General features: G+C 50.7%; 7 protein-coding genes across 7 annotated transcripts; 1 reads left to right on the forward strand and 6 right to left on the reverse strand.

Moving 5' to 3' along the window:
- Positions 1-24: 24 nt before the first annotated feature.
- On the reverse strand, positions 25-1,501 carry NECHADRAFT_34466 (uncharacterized protein; the record flags this gene model as incomplete). Its single annotated transcript, XM_003043993.1, has 2 exons — positions 25-1,254; positions 1,304-1,501. 2 exons carry the CDS (start codon positions 1,499-1,501, stop codon positions 25-27), a joined length of 1,428 nt encoding a protein of 475 aa, XP_003044039.1.
- Positions 1,502-1,941: 440 nt separating this feature from the next.
- On the reverse strand, positions 1,942-2,951 carry NECHADRAFT_34742 (uncharacterized protein; the record flags this gene model as incomplete). Its single annotated transcript, XM_003043994.1, has 3 exons — positions 1,942-2,423; positions 2,473-2,745; positions 2,777-2,951. The coding sequence occupies 3 exons, from the start codon at positions 2,949-2,951 to the stop codon at positions 1,942-1,944; spliced, it is 930 nt and encodes a 309-aa protein (XP_003044040.1).
- A 581-nt stretch (positions 2,952-3,532) lies between these two features.
- Positions 3,533-4,957, forward strand: NECHADRAFT_34681 (uncharacterized protein; the record flags this gene model as incomplete). The annotated part of the gene is made up of 4 exons (XM_003043886.1): positions 3,533-3,605; positions 3,697-3,777; positions 3,891-4,473; positions 4,522-4,957. 4 exons carry the CDS (start codon positions 3,533-3,535, stop codon positions 4,955-4,957), a joined length of 1,173 nt encoding a protein of 390 aa, XP_003043932.1.
- A 641-nt stretch (positions 4,958-5,598) lies between these two features.
- NECHADRAFT_13421 (uncharacterized protein) lies at positions 5,599-7,492 on the reverse strand (the record flags this gene model as incomplete). Its single annotated transcript, XM_003043995.1, has 7 exons — positions 5,599-5,747; positions 5,796-6,108; positions 6,179-6,556; positions 6,606-6,910; positions 6,966-7,071; positions 7,118-7,244; positions 7,443-7,492. Coding segments are annotated over 7 exons (1,428 nt in total), but the record flags the coding sequence as incomplete, so codon positions are not given.
- A 671-nt stretch (positions 7,493-8,163) lies between these two features.
- NECHADRAFT_66909 (uncharacterized protein) lies at positions 8,164-9,476 on the reverse strand. The gene has a single exon (XM_003043996.1). The coding sequence runs from the start codon at positions 9,468-9,470 to the stop codon at positions 8,205-8,207; it is 1,266 nt and encodes a 421-aa protein (XP_003044042.1). The 5' UTR covers positions 9,471-9,476; the 3' UTR covers positions 8,164-8,204.
- Positions 9,477-10,403: 927 nt separating this feature from the next.
- NECHADRAFT_34530 (uncharacterized protein) lies at positions 10,404-11,537 on the reverse strand (the record flags this gene model as incomplete). Its single annotated transcript, XM_003043997.1, has 5 exons — positions 10,404-10,511; positions 10,554-10,647; positions 10,789-11,190; positions 11,236-11,370; positions 11,416-11,537. The coding sequence occupies 5 exons, from the start codon at positions 11,535-11,537 to the stop codon at positions 10,404-10,406; spliced, it is 861 nt and encodes a 286-aa protein (XP_003044043.1).
- Positions 11,538-13,274: 1,737 nt separating this feature from the next.
- NECHADRAFT_91432 (uncharacterized protein) lies at positions 13,275-14,406 on the reverse strand (the record flags this gene model as incomplete). Its single annotated transcript, XM_003043998.1, has 5 exons — positions 13,275-13,332; positions 13,383-13,555; positions 13,607-13,641; positions 13,688-13,761; positions 13,808-14,406. 5 exons carry the CDS (start codon positions 14,404-14,406, stop codon positions 13,275-13,277), a joined length of 939 nt encoding a protein of 312 aa, XP_003044044.1.
- Between the last annotated feature and the right edge of the window lie 4,830 nt (positions 14,407-19,236).

Genomic DNA, 19,236 nt, shown 5'->3' on the forward strand with positions numbered 1-19,236 from the left:
GATGAGGTTTACTGGGAGATGTACTTACCATGCGTGTCGTCCGTGGCCAAACGCGAGATGTGCATCACTCGTCGTAACCATCCCCAACCCTCTCACTTTCACTCCATCCTCATCCTTCCTCTCCTCTTCACTCTTTCCTTCCCACGCCTCTCTAACTCTTGAGTATCTCCAAGGATCATAACTCATGGCACCCTCATAAATATCCTCATCATGATGCGTCCCCTGTAAATTAACCGTCACAAACGCACCTTTCGGCAACGTCCATCCGTACTCTGGATTATGCAGACCTGTAGGAGAAACAACTTGTCGTTCGATGAGGTTTGCCGCGAAATTGCTTAAACGTTGGGATTCGCGAATTGAAGAGTCGACACGGAGGAGGGAGGTTAGGGATTGTTTTGTCCACCCTGTTGTCGGTTTGTGCGTGTTTATTTCCGAGAGGAGAGTCTCGAGGATGTTTTCTGATGGTGGTGAGGAGAGCATGTCTAGCATCCATGAGTGGCCTGTTAAAACAGTCGTGTGGATTGCTGCAAAGTTGATGGGGAGTAATCGCTTCGAGATAACCACTGGATCCAGCTCAAACGGTTTGCCTTCAGCCATTGCGAGTCGTATATCCCAGGTGATAAAATCCTCTGGCGGAGTCCAATCTTTTAGCTCGCCTGCATCTTTGCGTCGCATGTTTTCCAGACGTTGTTGGATAATCGGGAGTACACGACGTGATGCAGCGCGCCAATGTAGATAATTAGGAATAGTGAGTAGACGACCAACAATCGGATGTAAAATCTTGGGAAAAGCGTGAAGAAGGAAGCTATTCCTCACAACATCATCTGTGAAACGAATCATTGATTGGAGAAAAACGTCATCGCGACATGTTTCTTCCCCAACAAGTAACCGATTCGTTACACGAGGAACAATAGCCATCCACAATTCCCAAAGGTTGACTTTCGTGTATCCATCCTGTTTCAACTTTAAAGAATCCTCAACTGCGGCGTTGACTTCTTCTTCAATGGGTTTTATGAGGGAAGGTAAATGTCGAGCTAAATATTTATGCACGACTCGACTTGCAAAAGGTTCGTGAGATAGATGGTTTCCGAGAAAATTGTATTCCGTGTAGAGGATTTGATCGTGTGCTTTAACAGCTGAGAGGATGTGGTCGGGTTGATCCATCATCCATGGAATTTGCGATCTTGGAAGGATGACATCTGGAGGACGAGAGATTGGGGCTGGGGCGATGAAAGCAAGGCCATTTTTGCCATACTACTCAAGTCAGCTGTCAATTCACAATGGAGGAATGGGGAGAGGGTACTTTTTGGTAGCCTTGATCAATCCATGATTGATGTTTTGTAAAATAGGCAAAACTATTGCGAATTTTAGAAAACCATCCTTTAGATCCAAGAACTGGTATTTCTGTTGGATATTTTGGTTGACATAATGCATCTATTATAAATGATACGACGAGGAATACCACGGCGTAAAGAAAAAGACGAGAAATGTCAATCTCCATATTGTTACAAAAATTATTTACAGAAACAAGTTGAATGCAAAAGATGACATGGCGGAGACAGAGGTAATAAGCAGCCGGCTTACTCGGTATTTAGGAGACGGAATGAGAAACATGAGACGTCTCAGACGAGTAACAATGACGACTGCTGACAATTCCAAGCGCCCGTTGAGGCTTGTCCCCGCTAACGATTTGATGTGAGGCAGGGGAGGCTAAAGTGTATTCAGTGGGGTTGGTCTCTTCTCAAACAAACACTGATAAAGATAAGATGATGAGACAGGCTGTGTCTAGAGAGTTGTCTATTATCGTTTTATTGTAACAAGTGACTATATCTACTCGTAGCCCTGGAATAACTTGCCCATATCTAATACTTGGCCATAACCCATCTCCCCATCCCCATGACAAAAGAACAAGCCTGAGAATCACTCTCTAATAACCATGCCTCAAACATTCTGATCACTCTCCAAACTCTCCATAGTACCAGCCCTCTTCTTCCTCCCCCCAACTTTAACCAACTCCAACCCATTCCTAATCGGTGCATCCCCTCTAAGCAACAACCCAATCTCACCCGGATGAAACCAATTCATCCAAACCAAGACAATCAACATTAACAATCCATCAAACACAAAAACCCATACCTCACTTCTCATCAAATGTCCATCGTTTCCTTCAATAAACTCGATAACACGGAATAAGCTTCGAATCCAGATTAGGACTCCCGTTACGTAGAGAGTAATCAGGTATGTTTGCCATCGGATCGTTGGCTCGAGGGATTTTGGTGTCGGGGCGAGACGCATTCGTCGGTGAAAGATGCCGGCTGTTACGATGAAGCAGCCGAAAAATAAGAGTTGAATAAAAAGACCTCCAATGATGACATTTTGACCAATCTTTTGTAAATCTTCATTGACTGCCATTAAACCACCACCTAAACACAAATTAGCCCCATCTTCAATCCTCCATGGTAATGAACGCACCTGATGATTGAAGCAGTAGAGAAGCAACATCGCCAAACACAAAAATCTTGGTCAACCAACGTCTTCGAATCAACGCATGGTGTTCACCCTCTGTCAAGAGAATGATTCTGCCTAAAATCATGTAGATGGATGCAGCCATGAGTGCAGGCGCAATCAAGATCAAGACGTTTTGCATAATGTATGGCCCCATTGTCCAACATCCTGGATCTTCCTTGGCGTTTAAAACTCGACCGATGTATCCGATAATCTCAGCTGTGATGCATGTCAGTATACCTCCATGGTGTAGAGTCATGTTTAGACGTACCGCATCCGCCCGCCACCAACGCTGTCAAATACCATGTTCTCGTCCTGAAAATCTGAAAGATGTGTAGAAGCGTCGACACGGAGAAAAGAACAACAAAAACGATATTGGCCTCTACTGAAGGCTCGAATCGGTAAAACGCCCAAACGGCATCTTTGTAGTCGGGGTTGCAATCCATGCTGTCGATTGCTGCTGAATTGACAGAGGAAGGCCTCGATAAACACCCCAAAAGAAAAGGTTAGAAGTTGACCCCAGATCCATCCTCCATGGGCACCTCGTTCTCTTTATGGTCAACATCCGCCAAGATCCACCTACGCGTCTATTACTCGTATCTGTCGGGAAACAAGAATTTCCCGCGCATCCCTTTCACATTCTTTTTACAGTAACCACATCATCCACGCTTCTGCTCTCATCCTGCGCAGCCTCAGCGGTGGGGCATCATCAACCTCCAAACCCTGCAACTCATCCTCTAGCTCCATCTTATTCCCCAATCGCAAGGATTCACTCAAATCATCTTTCCCTTAAGAAGTCTAGCGCATCCGAGTACGCGGTCCGAGCATGTCCTCCCGAGTATTCGCTTCGGGTTCGCGTCCCCCTTCGCATTCCTCCACTTGACACAACACGAGCATGTCAAGATCCTCGTAAGTCGGGTATTATTCATCCATTCCTGCTCACCCTCTTCTCTTTACTTCGTCTACATCTTTCTCTTGGTTCGCTTTCTTGCTTGTTCTGTGCGAACCCGCGGATAGAAACCGAATCATGTCGAGCCGAAGAACTCACACCAAGTCAAGAACCGGCTGCATAAACTGTAAGCGCCGTAAAGTAAAGGTATGTAACTGCATCGTATCCCACCTTTGGCATTTCTCCATTGTATTGCTTGCCAAGTCTGAGCCTTCAAGAGTAAACCCGGGGCTGCCGCCGAGACCTGATGTTGACGACTCATAGTGTGATGAAGCTCGTCCTTCATGCTTCCATTGCAAAAGACATGGCGTTCCCTGTAGCCTGTCGAGTTCTAGTATTTCCGCCGAATCTCCAATCCATCTCGGTCGCAGTGTACACTCACCTCACCTCCCAAACTTGACGCCTTCAACCCCAGGATCCATCGGGAGCCCTGCAGATCCCTCCATCTTTGTCAACCTGAGCCATCCCAGTCCTTCAGATCAGATGGCTCCATTCCCTCCACAGGAACTCTGGGCCCGTGACTGCGAGCTCATGCACCACTACTGCACCGTCACCTCCAGCACACTATCCATCCGTGAGGACATGATACATGTCTGGAACGTCGCTATTCCCCGGTTAGGCTATCAGAGTCCCTTTGTCATGCATGGAATACTTGCCATTGCTGCTGCCCAGAAAGCCTATCTCATCCCCTCCAGTCGGAGGATATACCTACCCCTGGCCGACTATCATCAAACACTTGGCTCCGAGGGTTATCGCCATCAACTACAGACATTTGACTTGTCAAATTGGATGCCTGTATTTGGCTTTGCCTCTGTCGTGGTCCTGCACATGCTGACTCTCCCAACACGCATGGAGAACCACACACTCGAGTCTCCCCTCACGAATCTTCTTGAACTCGCCAGCCTCCTGAGAGGCATCAAGACCACACTGCAGCCGATCATATCTCGAGTTGTGAGGACAGAGTTTGCTCCAGTTGTCTATGGTGTCTGGCTTCTCGAGTCTGATGAAAAGTCAGAACCGTAAGTATGTCTCCCAATTAGTTGATCAGCCGAGTTAACAACTGCCAGCTGCCCGTCTCTCGACAATTCCCTTCTGCCAACAGATACCTGGGACGCCCTTAAAAGACTTCGCGATTTTCAAGAGGCCGATATCCCCTCGGGCGGCGTCAGCCATTACACACACGCCGTCGGGCAATTGGAAATTTCTGCAAAGCTTTTCGCCTTTGCTGGCTTGTATGCAGAAGCAGGAGCCTCCCTCTTCTGGCTGTATACCATTGATGACAGTATCTTTATCGACCTTGATGCCCAAAGGCCTCACGCACTCCTTCTCTTTGCCCACTTCCTCGTCCATATGGCAGCCCTCGAGAGAAGCTTTTGGTACGTGAGGGGTTGGGCCCGACAGACAATGGTCAAGATAGAGGAAGGGTTGATTGGTCAGCCAAAGTTCCAAGAGTTGCTTCAATGGCCCAAGGCAAGGATTGCCGAGGCACTCGCATTGACGTAGGCGGACTCAAACCGAATGGCATTCGCTGTAGTCGCCTAAACGCCCGTCATGAGTTACCCTACTGAAGAATCCTGTCCAGGCTACCATCAGAGCTCCTGATCCATGGTCGTATACTCGTTGCTCGTCGATATCAGTGGTACTAAGTCCCAATCATCTGTAGTCAAGTTCTGCACCATTCGTTGGTATGCCTCTTGACGAGCCAGAGATGGTTCCTCCGACATGGCCGAGCTGAACGACTCTCCGGCCTGACTGGGCCCAGACTCTTCATTGTCGCCGCCCGAAATGTCACCAAAACTCCTCTTCCGCTTGGGGGAAACAATCTTCGGTTCGGTCAAGCCATCTTCGGGCGCGCTTGCTGACGAGGAAGCTTCGCGAACCTGCGATTGGTCTCCTGCCTCTGGGGCTGGAGTTGATTCAGGGCCATACCAAGGATCTTGAGTGTCTTCCGACAAAGGCTTTGACGCTCGCGATGCCTGGGACTGATGCTCGGGCTCAGCCGCCACATAAATGGTATCCTGGGTACCCATGCTCGGGCTCACAAACTTGACGGGAGTGGTGTCCGAGTGACGACTGGGGCTTTGAGGTGTGCCTCGAATTCTGTCACGTTGGTGAATCGCTTGCGCCTCACCGACCGGCGAGCCTGATGGAGGAGAATTGGCCGTGGTCTGACTGTCGTGCTGTTGATGTGGATTGTTTACCGCAAATCTCTCAGCAACGGACTGCATGGTAACATCATGGGCGAATTCATCTCCGGAGCAAAAGCGTCCAAAGAGAGATGCAATCGAGGTTCCTGGGTATCGATGTCAGCGTCGCTCTATGAGTGTCTAGAGTCCATTACCATTTCTCATCCATTCCGTGGGACTGACAGTACATGGCCAAACGTCCTTGGGTCGAAATGTCTCGACGAAATGACAAAGCTCTGGATACGAAGAATGTCTGGAGTACGGGAAATGTATCGTTTTGGGTAGCTCAGCTTGGCCTGTTACTTCCTCAGCGACAGCTTTCTTGGAACTGTTCACCAGTCTTTCTGCAAGCATCTGGACAATCTCCTGTACTGAATGGTTGTCCAAAGACGTGATATCCCAGTCAAGCGGGATATTTCTGCCGGTCGAGACGGCCTGTGTCAAGACCTCCTTCAATGCTTGAATGGTCTCTGTCGGCAGTAGCATATCGGACGAAAGGACGCTGGACTTGGTCAGATCTGGCTCAAAATGGAGGGACATCGACGAACAGGTTGACCAAAGTAGTTAAGCTGGCTTGGTCCAGAAAATCTAGCTCTGCCTCCCGTTGCAGGTCATCGCCACCTCCTCCGACGCCAACTTCAGCTAGATGCTGTCCAGTGGGAAGGTGGGCGATGATGGGTTGAATGGTAACTGTAGACGGCCTTCGTGCCACCTCACACATCGCTCCCTTCTCGCAACTGTGCAGACGAACATTCTCGTTAGGTGTTAGACACCCTTGATGTGGAGTGTTGCCACACATGTGGCCTGTCAAGGCTGGCGATTCGGGGGTAAGGTGGACGTCTGAACTGAAGCGTGCTTCAGATGGTCGCGACTTGAGGGATCCATAGATGCGGAGCTTGTAGTCGTCGACATGTACCTACAATGTTAATAACGCGTAAATAGCCACACGCAATGGGCCAAGTTACCTGGGACTTGAGAGCCTTGGATAGAGCTACCCAAACGTCTTCGTACCCGTACGTCCATGCTTGGAAGTGAAAGACAGTGTCGCTAGGGTACTTGGCTACCTTTCGTAACAACTCGGCGATACCTTGAGCCTTGGTCTGGAAGGGCACATCTTCAGTGAAGGACGTATCTAGATAGATCTTGTCTAGTGTCTTGAGACCCGAGGTGTACTCGACAAGGTTGGGGTTCCGGGACATGGTGTTGACAAACCATGGTTCGCTTCGGATGTCGCCTGTGTAAAGAATGGCTTTGGTGTCGTTCTCAATTACTGCAATGGACAGTGAGCAAGGCATGTATGCAGTCATCAACTAGGATGGTCTCACAAAACATCACAGCCCCGGGGCAATGGTTGGCGTCAAACAGGGTCACCTGAATCTCGCAGCCAGGACGGAGCTCGATAGTCGTCGGTGTTTCCAGAGGCAGCGGTTTCTAAAGGTGGTCAGGGGTAGCACGTAATCACGGCAGGGACACATACCAGGACCTTGCCAAGATGCTTGTAGGTCTGTTGCCTGGCTTCCAAGAGGCCCTTGGCATAGTTGATCCGACAAGGGTAGCGCTCGAGACGGAGGAGAATCTCTCGGGTGGCAGCCGAGCAGTACACACTGACAGATGTCAGTAGCTTGATACAGAACTATGAGATGATACGAACAATGGAGACCGTAGGCTCTCTAAGCCAGCGAGGTGATCGCTGTGGACATGGCTCAAGAAGCAAGCAAGAGGGGGTTGAACATCTGCATTGTGGCGGAAGAAGTCAACTACAAACGTCAGCTAGCTGTTGCGGAGCGTCGTGAAGGTCCTACATACTCCGTATGTCTGGAAACTCAGACACAATGCCATTGAAGGTCGACATGAGCTGCCGATGCCAATGGCTGTGGAGTCGCGTAGCACGTGAGAATGAGCGAATCTCACAAACAAAGACTGGAGCAATCAGAGAAAACAGGTTTCACAGTGAGATGAATTGAGGTTATCATGATCAATCGTGGTTGTTGTAAGACCAAAGTCGTGCTTGTTGAGCTTGGGCCCTCGTGAATGACCGACTGCTTTGTGTGAGGGAGAAGTCTCGTGCGGAAGAGCTGATCTTGCACTGTATTTTAGGCCCAGGCATCACACCTCATCGCGCGAAAAGTGCTGTATGACAGGGGTGAAAAGCGGGGCTTCGTACAGTGCGAGAACGTCACGGAGGCGGTGTTGCCTGGACCTACGGAGCTGCAGTTCAACACCAACACAGACATCACCACTTTTCTAAGCAGGATTATGTTAACAACTACTTTACCAAGCCATAAAGAAACGCGATTTAACATATAGCGAGTCTCTCTCCAAATGCCTTCAGTCCTTCGGTCATTGCCCAACAGGCCCTTTCCCACACTTCATACTGCCTCTTGTCCCCAACCCAAGCACATACGACCACATCTGCCAGAAAACTCGGGATCCCGTCCGATCTCCCATCGATAACCTGGCAAGAGTTGGATTAGTAGCTAGGTCGGTGACGACTAGCGAATCCCCAATGTTGTATGTTTTTGTCTTTTATTTTTGCATGTTGAACCACTCATGTACGATCCTGACTACTCCACGATCGCCGTGTGCATCAACAGACCCTGCTTTCCAGCTGTGATATCCAACTTGACTCCCTGTGATACAAAGTATACATGCCCTTCTGACAGCTCAAATGCATCATCGTTCGCCTTGATTGTTGCACTTCCTTTCGTCGCGATGAGGATTGCTGGACCACCCTCACCCAGAACCTCCCGCTCACCAGCACCCAAATCTGTCGCCAACACATTAAACTCGCTTGTAGGTGGTCGAAAAATGGTTGTCTTTCCCTCTTTGCTCCGAGAATAGCCCTCTGGTGGGAGGACCGTCTTCATCTTGGTTGTGGGCTCCCAGTCCAGCACGGAGCAAAACTCCTCCACATTGTCGCGATCTGCCTTGGGACAGAATCCAGTGTTGAGGACATTGTCGGAGCGTGCCATGCACTCGATGATATCGCCTGAAATGTATGCGTGGATGCCGCCGGCGGGAATGTAGATGACATCCCCTGGTTGGAGGAGCATGTAGTTCATGCACAGAAGACCGACCAGCAGGCCGGGATCGGTCTTGGGGAATTGGCTTTCCAGTTTTTTTGAGACTTGCGGGATGGCAGAGTTGATACCAACGAAAGCAGAGTCAGGAAGTTCCCTAATCGCTTCAAACATCTTCTTGATATCTTCGTCAGAAGATTTGAGAATGGTCTTGACGACTTGACGCAAGCCCTCTTCAGAAAGTTTGTCATCCGCAACCGTCGCACCGCCAGCAACCAACAAGTGCCTCAAAGGCTTGCGACGCAGCACATCCACGATGGCTTCCACAGGCTTGAAACCGCAGAATGCCTCAAACTCGGTCAATGCCAGCGCAATCTCGGGCTTGTGGTTTGAGTCGGTGAATGAATCAGGGTCTTCCTTGTGCTTCTTGCTCGAAAACTCCTTGTTGGGATGCACTTGCAAAGGAAGCGCTTTCGCAATAGATAGAACCTTGGGGAGGTATGGGAGCTTTGTGTGGCCAAATTTTGTAATGACTTTTTCTCCAAGAAGCTCCTTTGGATACCTGTCCAAGACATCTTGGAGATCCTCGCCTGTGCTTGCGACGTAGGAGGGCAAGACGGGATATGTGCCCATCCACATTTCGGCATAGGACGTGTTCTCATCAATGGTGAAGTTCTTTTTATCATCTCCCTCCCATCCCGGTGTCTTTGCGCAAAGGCGAGCTGCCAAAGAGTCGGATCCTTGTTTGCCCCATGGGTATTGGTTGCAGCCGCAACGGAGCTGGTAAAAGGGGGCTAACGGTGTCGACATGTTTAAGAAGTTGAAGAAACTGCTGATGTTGAATCTAGAACCGGGATGGAATCCAACCTTCAAATACGACTTGATGGCAGATGCGGGTCAGGTCGTCATCCTTTCATCACTATCATTGACGTCAGACAAGACGGATCATCGAGATTGAACAAGCCAAGACAAATGGGCTGTAAGAAGGCAGCAGCACAAACCTGGACGCAGGCCGTCAATTCGGCCACAATCATATCTCTGTTTCTCCACAGGTCCATGGCGACCAAGAAATCTTGCATCCAGACAAACGACAAGTGGTTTGCATGAACAAGTTCTCACCTTGATGATAAGCTCACGATTGACATTTCCCTGATCTCAGCTGTTGTCTTTAAACTTGCGCAAGTACCGTGCCCAGATTCGAACTCGGGAGCCCAGCGAAACACTTTTCCAACTCGTTGTCGGCTTCAATGGCTGTCGTCTCAGTGTGGGAGGACTCCGTAGACCCCGATCCGACCGGAGCTGACCCTCCGGGGTTGACCCACCTTTCTTTCGGCACTGTCCGAAACAACGGGCTCGACTCTTAACGAGCGCAATGGTCAGTTCCGAGAGTATTGGAAGAGATTCAAAGCAGAGGAATCGCTAGTATTCCTTTTGTCCTATTTATTTACATGGTTACAGTTTACTATATTTACATGGAATAATGCCAAATCGCTCTGTCTGGTGCTCTTGGTCGTCAAGAGAGTTCCCGAACGCCAACCAGCACCAACAATCCGGTATGGTGTAGTGGCTAACATTTCGCGCTCTCATAACCTGAGGGAATAGCACCGCGGAGCCCAGGGTTCGATTCCCTGTACCGGAGTTCCTTTTTGCCTTACGTTCTGCTGGCTTCGACTTCTTTTTGTCGGTGTGCCCGGGCTCTTCATATCTCCCTCGCGTCGGGTGATGGTAGATGGTGGCGCTGGCTTACAGGCACTGGGAGTACCATGGGTTGTGCTCGGTGCAGGTTCCCGACTGGCAGCAGGTTGCGCCGGTCCAGCTCTGGCCGCCGCATTGTCCCCATTGAGGAGCGCACTATGAAGAGTGTGAGTATGTGAAATAAAAGGAGTTGTTAACGGCGCTTACGTTTGATCCAGAGGAACCAGATCCGGAGCCGGAGCCGGAGCCAGGCTGGGACGTCACCGGCGAAGCCTCGCTCTCAGCAGGCTCACTCTGAACAGGCTCACTGGCGGCGGGCTGAGTCGCAGCAGGCTGGCTCTGAGCGGGAGCGCTGGCCGCAGGTGCGCTTGCGACTGGCTCAGTCTCGGTCTCCTCGTTGCTACCAGTGCTGTCATCACCACCAGAAGAAGACGATCCACCGACAGTAATCGTGGCAGAGCCGCTGCTGAAGTATCCCTCGGTAGCCATGATCATGTAGTCAAACGATCCAAGCTCCAGACCAGCCTCGGCCCACGCGTCAAAGTGGTTGCCGGTGGTAATGCTTCCGCCGACGCGCTTCTCACGGCGGACGGACCAGTACTGCTGGAAGGTCTGGGTACCCTCGATGGATGGAGCGTTGGTTCGGGTGCTGACGTAGATATCGTAGGTTCCGCCATCGCTAGTAACCTCGCCCTTCTTCTCGCCGCCGCTGGAGGGGTTGTACGTGCCGAATGACTCAACGACGTAGTACTCGATCAAGGGGCTCTTGATCCAGCCGTACAGCACGAGGTAGCTGTTACCCTCGGGGCTATAGGTACCCGAGTACTCGACGGTTCTAAACATGTTAGAGCGACTCGGTAGATGGGAGTATGTGACTTACCGTCGACCACCGGGGTTGTATCCCTTGCCGCCGACCAAGTTACCTCCATCCGACCACTTGACAGTGTACTCGCCGCCTGGACCATTGGTGTATGTCGCATCAGCTCCGCCATCAGTCCACCAAGAGTAGTAAAATCTGAAAATGTTAGCACACCTCCAACGCCATAGTCAATTGGCTTACCCATCGTGGGTTCCGGTGCTGCTTGGAGTTCCAGCTCTCTTAGACAACGGAATCGCACCCGGAGCAGACAAAGCGCCAGTAGCAAGGGTCAACCCTGCGAAAAGAAAGGAGAAAGCAACCATGATGAATAATGAATGGAAATTTTTTTTGGAAATAAACGAAAGGATTTAGTTTGTTAAGGTTGGAATGAGAAAATCGCACTGAAGAAACAAGAGGGTCCAACTGGGAAACACGCCCCTTTTCATACACATTGTTTCCCAATAACAGCCAAGACTATTGACAGGAAAGCTCATGAATTCTCCGGACATTCGCATTGACTTGGCCGGGGCACAAGAAACAGGCCTGAAACAATGCGTGGTAAACCCCCTGTCGTCCCATCGGGCCATCGCAAATTAGAGGGGATCGCCCCACGAATTTTCCGTCCGCTCAGGCAACGTCTTGACTGTTCGGTAGTGTTTCCGACGGGATAAATATGGTGCTGCCACCTGCGGCTCAGTCGATTGGACTCGTGATTTTGAGCAGCGGAGCTGAGTGTGGTGCTGAAGTGCATGGCTCGCTACTAGGTTTGTCGCAAGGCGTTCGGTAGCGGCAGACATCTTTGACAACTAAGACATCAGATCGGTAGACGTGGGCCGAGAGCAGAACGATATAGCAATAGGGAATGCTATATTTCGTGCGACTCGTTTCTAATCCCGTCTTTTTCTCATCTTGGCGCTGTCCGATCATGAACCTGTCACCCTTACACTCGGGCCCCTGTCCACATGGGTAGCCTCCATTCTGGCCAATGATTGACTATTTTTCATGCCTTAAAGGCTATAACCGCGGCTTATATTGCTCTCACTTCCTTTACTTCTCCTTTCACGTCGACAGAGAGCGTTCGCATCAACAACTTCTGCTGGACCGTCTCAAGTGCGAGAGGCATTCTCTGTGAGCGCTTTAGGGCCCGTATTTCCTCCCACTGGGGAGGTTTGTGGTTATTCCCTATCAACAATGATTAAGAACGACCTCGGGTATCTCTCGTCAAAAGCGCTTGGCGGCTTTTGTCGAAATGGCAAGGTATGCTAGCACACAGAGCCCACTATGCCTTCTATTACCAGCGTGCCATCCTCAGTAACGAGCATGTAGCATCCGGGAAAGTCGGGCCCGGACCTCAATCCTCTATAGGAGACATTAACATGATATTTACGAAGTGTGGAACTTGCTAGTTGTGGTAGCCCACTACATCACTAGCCTGGCATACCATATTACAAGATTCATGCCACAGCACAACTCCTCGGAGTCCCTCGGTCTTGTCCTTTGGCCCTTGGAGGCGACTCAGTCGATCTGCCATTCGTGGCTGAGGATGAGGTTGACGAGAACGAGCACCTTGTACATGTCTGAATCTTGAGAGGAAATCCAACTCGGCCAATGATGAAATTGCTATCCTCTGAAACGATTTTCTCCAGTCAATGAATGGCTAGGTCTTGTGGAGATTGAGTCAATGGCGAATATTTCTCGCGATATTTTTCAACTCGTGCCCTTAGTCTTCGAGAATTGGTACTAGGACTAGTTAAATTAGAAACGAAACGCCCTCGACATCATCAGTATGTGTCAAGATGTTGGAATGACCTCGACCGCTATCGATGTTACCGGTTGATAAGAATGCCCTCCAACTCCTATGTCTACACTACGTAAGTCTCCAAATTAGCTCTGGTAGGTTCCTCACTATCTCGCAATCCGTAACAAAGGCGACAATGAGCATCCTTGAAGATGGGCTAGCTACTTGCCCCAAGTTGACTGTTTCACTCATCAACATATGTTAGGGATTTCTATAAGCAATTCTAAGATATAGATTCCTTCTACCCTCACCCCAGACGCCCTCACTTTTGTACACCATTCAACTTCTCCGGTGGCTTCTCCCCAACATACAACAACACCCTAGTAAAGTCAGCTCCCATTAAACCAGCCATACGAAGCTCAATACTCACCATGAAATCCTCCAGTAAGGCTTCCCGTTCAACCTCTTACACATCCCCCTACTTCCATCATTATCAGGCGCCACATCAGCAGAACACCATCCATCATCAGCAAAAGCGCGCGACTTTTCTCGAAACAGCTTTGCGGCGAGGGTCTTGGCTAGACCGCGGCGACGATAGCCCTCCTAGGGACATTTGTTAGTTGGACTTTATTTGTTTGGTAGTTGGGTATTTACCTCGCAATGAAGGCTGACCAATGAACCATCGAAACCTAATTCATTAGATACATGGTGAAGAGTGCTGGGGTTGCCACGCACCTAGGAATGCCCATGATATAGGAGTTCCGTCGTCGAGTTTAATCACCAAACTTGGCATTCGGCCCAAAACCTCGCTATATCCAGTCAACTCTGTTCTCGTCTATCATCAACACAACTTACACTGTCCGTGGAATATTTGTCCTGGAAACAACAACTGCACAATCATCCTCATTGGCAGTTGCCCAGTTCATTCCCTCTGGCAACTTGGTTTCGTCGTTGGGAATGTCTTGATATTGGAAGAGCCACTTGTCGTAGGCTCCTGTTTCCCGTGCCTCAACTCGTCCAGTCTTTGCGAGGAGTGCACGTGTTGTGTCGTGGACAGTTCCTAGCAAAACTGCACCAGGATATGCAAGCTCCTTGTTGTATTCTTTGGCAATTCCGATAGCTTCATCTACCAATCTTGCGAGTTGTCTCTCATAAATGATGGTCTCCTTTGTGTCTGGGTTACTGGGCTTCTCCACTGTCGAGTACACCCACATTTGCGTATCTGGACCACCCCCAATATCAAGGTACGCAGCCGAGAACCTCTGAGGCGGCGCCTCACCCTCAAGGTCACCATGATCCGAGACAAGAATAATGCTAGCTGTCTTTGTCAACCCGCCCTCAAACTTGGTAAACTGTATCCGCCGCAGCAAAGGAAGTGAATAGGGGAGATTATCATCGAGAAGCTTCAACAGCCCCTCGGGGACTGCAGAGTAGACTTGGACGTATTCAGTCATGGCGATAATGTCTCAGTTGAAGTTGAAAAGGCACAGCCTGATAGTGATGAACCGGGCATATCCGCGGCAAGGCTAAACGTCGGATACCAGAAGGTGACGCCTTTGTGCGGAGAAGTGAGTCAATGGGGAGGATTTTTGCTTACGAGTTTGCAAAACACCTCCGATAATGGCCATGGATGAGTCAATGGTGATACAGCTCCATGATGCCTTCAGGTTTACAAAGTAATGCGTTGAGTGGGCCGTAGTGGTGTTGCTCTAGGTTTCTGTTGGATGGCAAGGCCGTGCACATGGTGAACAGCCAGAGGAGGAAGGGGGCAGAGGAGCAATGAAATGACCAAAAACATTCACAGTTTTCCCAGCTGTTCTATGTGCAGATCCCAAGCAAACATCTCTTTGTGTATAGTTGTTGACCTCTGAGTAAAGGACTTGGATGGGCCAAATTCTCATGACAAACCCAAATGCAACTGAGCCATAATCGTCGATTCTTGACCGGAATAAGGGGGGAATAACCATGTCTAACATATCTGAGCTAAGAGTCCAAGGAAAGGGAAACCTCTCAGTGGCAGATTCGAACCACCCAGACAAATCGAGAGAACAAAGAGAGAGCACTAGGGTAAGGGATCCAAGGCATGAATGCAGCCAGCAAAGAAGCTAGTTCACAAGCAATACCAAGCAAACCACAACATCCATTGCCGACAAGCACAGACCTCGACAAAGGTCGAAGAAGTGGGCTGAATTCCATGTCACCTGTTGTTACGCATACTCATCAAGCTACCCTAGAACATTGCCGAGATGCCTCAGTTTGACAACAAAGATGATCCATTGCCGCCTGAACGAGGGTTTGGGCATCAGCTGCGTACTTTACCTGCTAGTCTGCATGTCGTGATTTCATCTTGCCATATCGGATGTGATCAACCCTTCTACATTGCTTTTTCCTCGAGAAACATGAATCAAGTTGATGTGCAGCCTCATTTGCCAAGCTAAGTCGAGCTGAAAAAATAGGTGCATAGTAAATGACCTCAAGATCCAGGCTAGAGATAGTAGAACTGGCCATCTCTGAATATTGGAATCCCTCCTTGCAGGCTATCTCGGCTACACAACTGCCGTGATGATCTCGATGCTCTTTGACGCCTTGGTGGCGTATCGTCACCTCAGACACCACAAACGCCTCGTCCGGGCCAGACCAAAAAAGCCCACACCCTTTGGACCGTTACAAGCCAACTTGCATTACTCTGTTGCCACATTATTCACTTCATCCCCCGTGCAGCTGAATCGGCGACGCCAACTTGGTGACCGTCTGCCCACCCCCACCCAACTCCCCGAGAGGTGCCTCACCAACTCCCCGAGAAATTATGAACTCCCCGAGAAATTATGAACTCCCCGAGAAATCCCAGTAAAATGGACACTGGAAAATGCCCCGGCTCGATCCTGTCAAATCAGAGCCCTTGCAGCTTTTCGATGCAGCGGCTCAAGCTGCGTCAATTGTCCTTTTTTCAACTTCACTCCAGTATTGCGCCGATGTCGACCCACGACAACCAACACCACGCGACTCGGAGGCAGCCAGATCGAACGACCAGGGCAACAGGAATGTCAGATAATGCTGGGGATAGCGTATGTGGGTCTGAATAAGCTTAATGAACACTGCTTATGAGGTAAAATCACAGTCAAAGCCGATCCCCATCACGCGTGCAGCACGCGATGGACTCCTTCGTCGACCTTTCCTGATTGCTGCGAGCATTCATCCGGTGATTGATGCCCAGATCGACATCATCTCGGTATCACGGCAATTCTGGTTGTCTGCCCGTCTTTCACCATCGCCGTGGCTGTCGACGCAATTGTCTAGACGGGTCACGATTACTCTTTTTCGAGCTCAACAAGGCTTCTGATGAGCCATGCAGGGTCGCGAACATTGCCGCCGGTCGATAGCATGCCTCGATGCAGCGGAAGACAACCAATAGTGGCAAGTGGAGAGTCCAGCTCGCGATGCCGACGATATTCGTGTCCAATGGGAACCTGAGCTAATTGATGTGAAGTAGAGTTTGCAAGCCTCTGGGATTCTAAGACCATACTCGGTGGAGACGACTGTCACCAAGCTGGAAGTTGAAGAAGCAAATCCCACGTATTAGCACCAATATCTCGACATCGATGCAGTCGCCTCGCAGGGTTGTGTGCCGTGATGCCGAGAAAGGTGTGCTGCCAAGACGCTGCAAAGACGGGAGTGAGCCACACAGAGCCGCTTGATTCACAACAAGGGGAAGACGTGCTCGCATGCAGCTGGTGGCTTCGGTGATTACCGCATTCCCGGTAAGGACAACGGTTACCTGCGTCGCCGAGCAGCTAACGCGTGGAGGGGGGTACGTGGGCCTCGGCAGGGGAACGAGTACCAAGTACACCTGAGCTGCGAACCTCGAGCGCGGCGCTCTAAAGAGAGGCGAACCAAAGAGAGCGAGCCAAGAGGAGGGATGCCAAAACTGGGCTGGCGCCGGGACTCCAGGTCCACGACGCCACCAAATGCAGACTCCCCGGCACCACACCATCACTAAATCTCTTGGTTTTGGAGGCGACAAGGGTAGATCTGGGTGCCGTCTGCACCAGGTTCCGCCCCTACCCTCCCTCCTTCTCAAAAGCGACAAAAGCCACCAGGACTTTTCTTTGGCGAGAGAGGCGAGCAGGGAATCAGTCACCGCAAGGCTCGGATTGTAATGTGCGATTGTTGGTTCTCGCCGAGCTGTCGCATATTCGTCAACGACTCCAAAAGTCTCGTCATGGGAGGATCGACATTTGCGCCAATGGCTTCACACCGAGTTTGTCATCACATCTGCCAAGGCATTATCGCGATGCCCAGGACGCCCAAACCGTTGACATGACGGGAACGTGTGCCGGGCAGGTCTTGGCCGTGGGGGGACAAGACGGGAGCAGATGGAGGTAGTGAAGCATGCTTACATCGCTCGCTTGGCAGTTCGAGCTGCCTAGCTTACGGGCCTTCTAGATCAAGTCATTTCCCACAGCCAAGCTGGACCATCGGCGCTCGTCCGACGACCCGGAGCATGGGCTGCCTGTCAGCCCCATTCGACCTGCAGAAGCATGAAAGGGGAGCTCATGAACGAGGTTGCTCCCAGCTTGTGCCAACGAGAGTTCAGCGCAGGTGGGGATGAGACGAACATCCTCATGACGTGCTCCGGCCTGGCCGCGTCGACCAGTGTTCCTGGCTACAGTAGGGTACCGATCCTATTTCGATCTCGTAACCACAAAAGACGGGGAAATGCCGACGTTCCAAGCTGAGAGGCGATGGCCCGTGATGATGACGGGGCGGACAACGCGGTCTCATCAGAGAATCCCTTTTTGGCGTGAATGTCGGTCATGGTCGACCCAGGTTGGTGATCCGTGTGCCTGCAAAGGATCAGAAAGAGTCGAGGCGCGACACACTATGATAGAGCAATGCATCAGGGTCCATTGCGTCAGATCTAGTTTGATGGGGCCTGACGGATTGTCCCACGCCGGAACATCGAATGCGAGTCTGGGCCATGGACGGACAATTCCCAGCGCGCTGGATACAGCGTCCATTTCGGTCTGGATCGACAAGATGGAAGATCGGCAACTCGACGTTGAGAGCTGTCGAGCCGACATGCTTTTTCCTGCAAAGTAACTGTAGTTTATTGGGATCTAGACTCGATACGTGACCGTAACCTCAGCCTTGGGAGACTAGATGCCAAGACTAATTTGGGTGTGCACTCACCAGAGACACACACTCGAGGGATCCTCCACGCTTGACCAGGGGGTTGCGTCTTCCGGCGAATGGATGAGAGGGCGTATCATCTGGCGCACATGGCCGATCCAGGTAGAGAGTTTCCTTGGGAAACAAGGGTGAGCCCATTGCGTTTCTCAAGTCGCATTGCATGGTGTCATTATGGTCAAACAAGAGTCATCGCGAGGGTTGATACCAATCACTACTGTGGACTGTCGGGCTGGGCGACGAGCCGGCGGAACGTGCCCGTCAAATCTGCACTCGAGAACCCAGAAAACTGGTGATGAGAGATTTTGTTCGCCATGGTTCGGTACAGCTTCCGTGACAGAAGGGGGTGTATGGATGGTGACATTCTGGTGGGAGTATCGATCGCAGGGTTGGTGTTGTTGGTGGTGCATGGTCCTGGGGGAAGTGGGGCCGAAACACTACAGAACAGGGACCTCAAGAGGAAGGCATCAGATTGCACGGGGAGTTGGGTTATGGCCCGTGATGAGGCAATGTAGATGGGAGTTGTGGTCATGGTGAAATTTGTGATTAGAGGATGGACAGATGGAGTTGCTGGTGAATAATTACAGCGGGCTTGAGGGTCAATTTCCATTGTGCCTGCCGCCTTCCGTCACCGACTTTGTAACCTCCGCCGCTGACAAAACAATCTCCCCGAGAGAAGAAAGAACGATGCAGAAAAGAAGAACTTTCGGGGAAACCAAGATGCACGCGGCCAGGGAGGAAGCTACTACCTGAACTCCCCGCGCTCCCCGTGCCTGCCCTGTATTCCCTGCCCTCGGCCTGTCGCCCCCCCAATCTCATGTCATCATCAAAATGGAGGCGCACATGTACGGTGATGTTTTTCTCTGATAAATCTTTTGTTCAATGGTCCAATTTGATCCAATGATTTCAGCGCGCGGCAAATCAGCTTTTCGTCTTTGGCTCGTCACAGAAAAAACTCCCACGACACGGCTTCATCTAGGCCCGCCCCCACCAAACCGAAACGGGCCAAAGCGTCCCGCTCCAGAAGGCTTCTCGATCTGTTATTGGTTTGGTGCCGATGGCGCAATCGGGGACGATATCGTCGTGCGGGTGGTCTA

Source organism: Fusarium vanettenii, assembly GCF_000151355.1.
Source record: "Fusarium vanettenii 77-13-4 chromosome 2 genomic scaffold NECHAsca_26_chr2_2_0, whole genome shotgun sequence".
In the NCBI taxonomy this organism is placed as follows: Eukaryota; Fungi; Ascomycota; class Sordariomycetes; order Hypocreales; family Nectriaceae; genus Fusarium; species Fusarium vanettenii.

Excerpts from the sequence above, each read along its gene's own strand:
- NECHADRAFT_66909 (XM_003043996.1), bottom strand. The coding sequence starts at position 9,470 with ATGTCGACACCGTTAGCCCCCTTTTACCAGCTCCGTTGCGGCTGCAAC.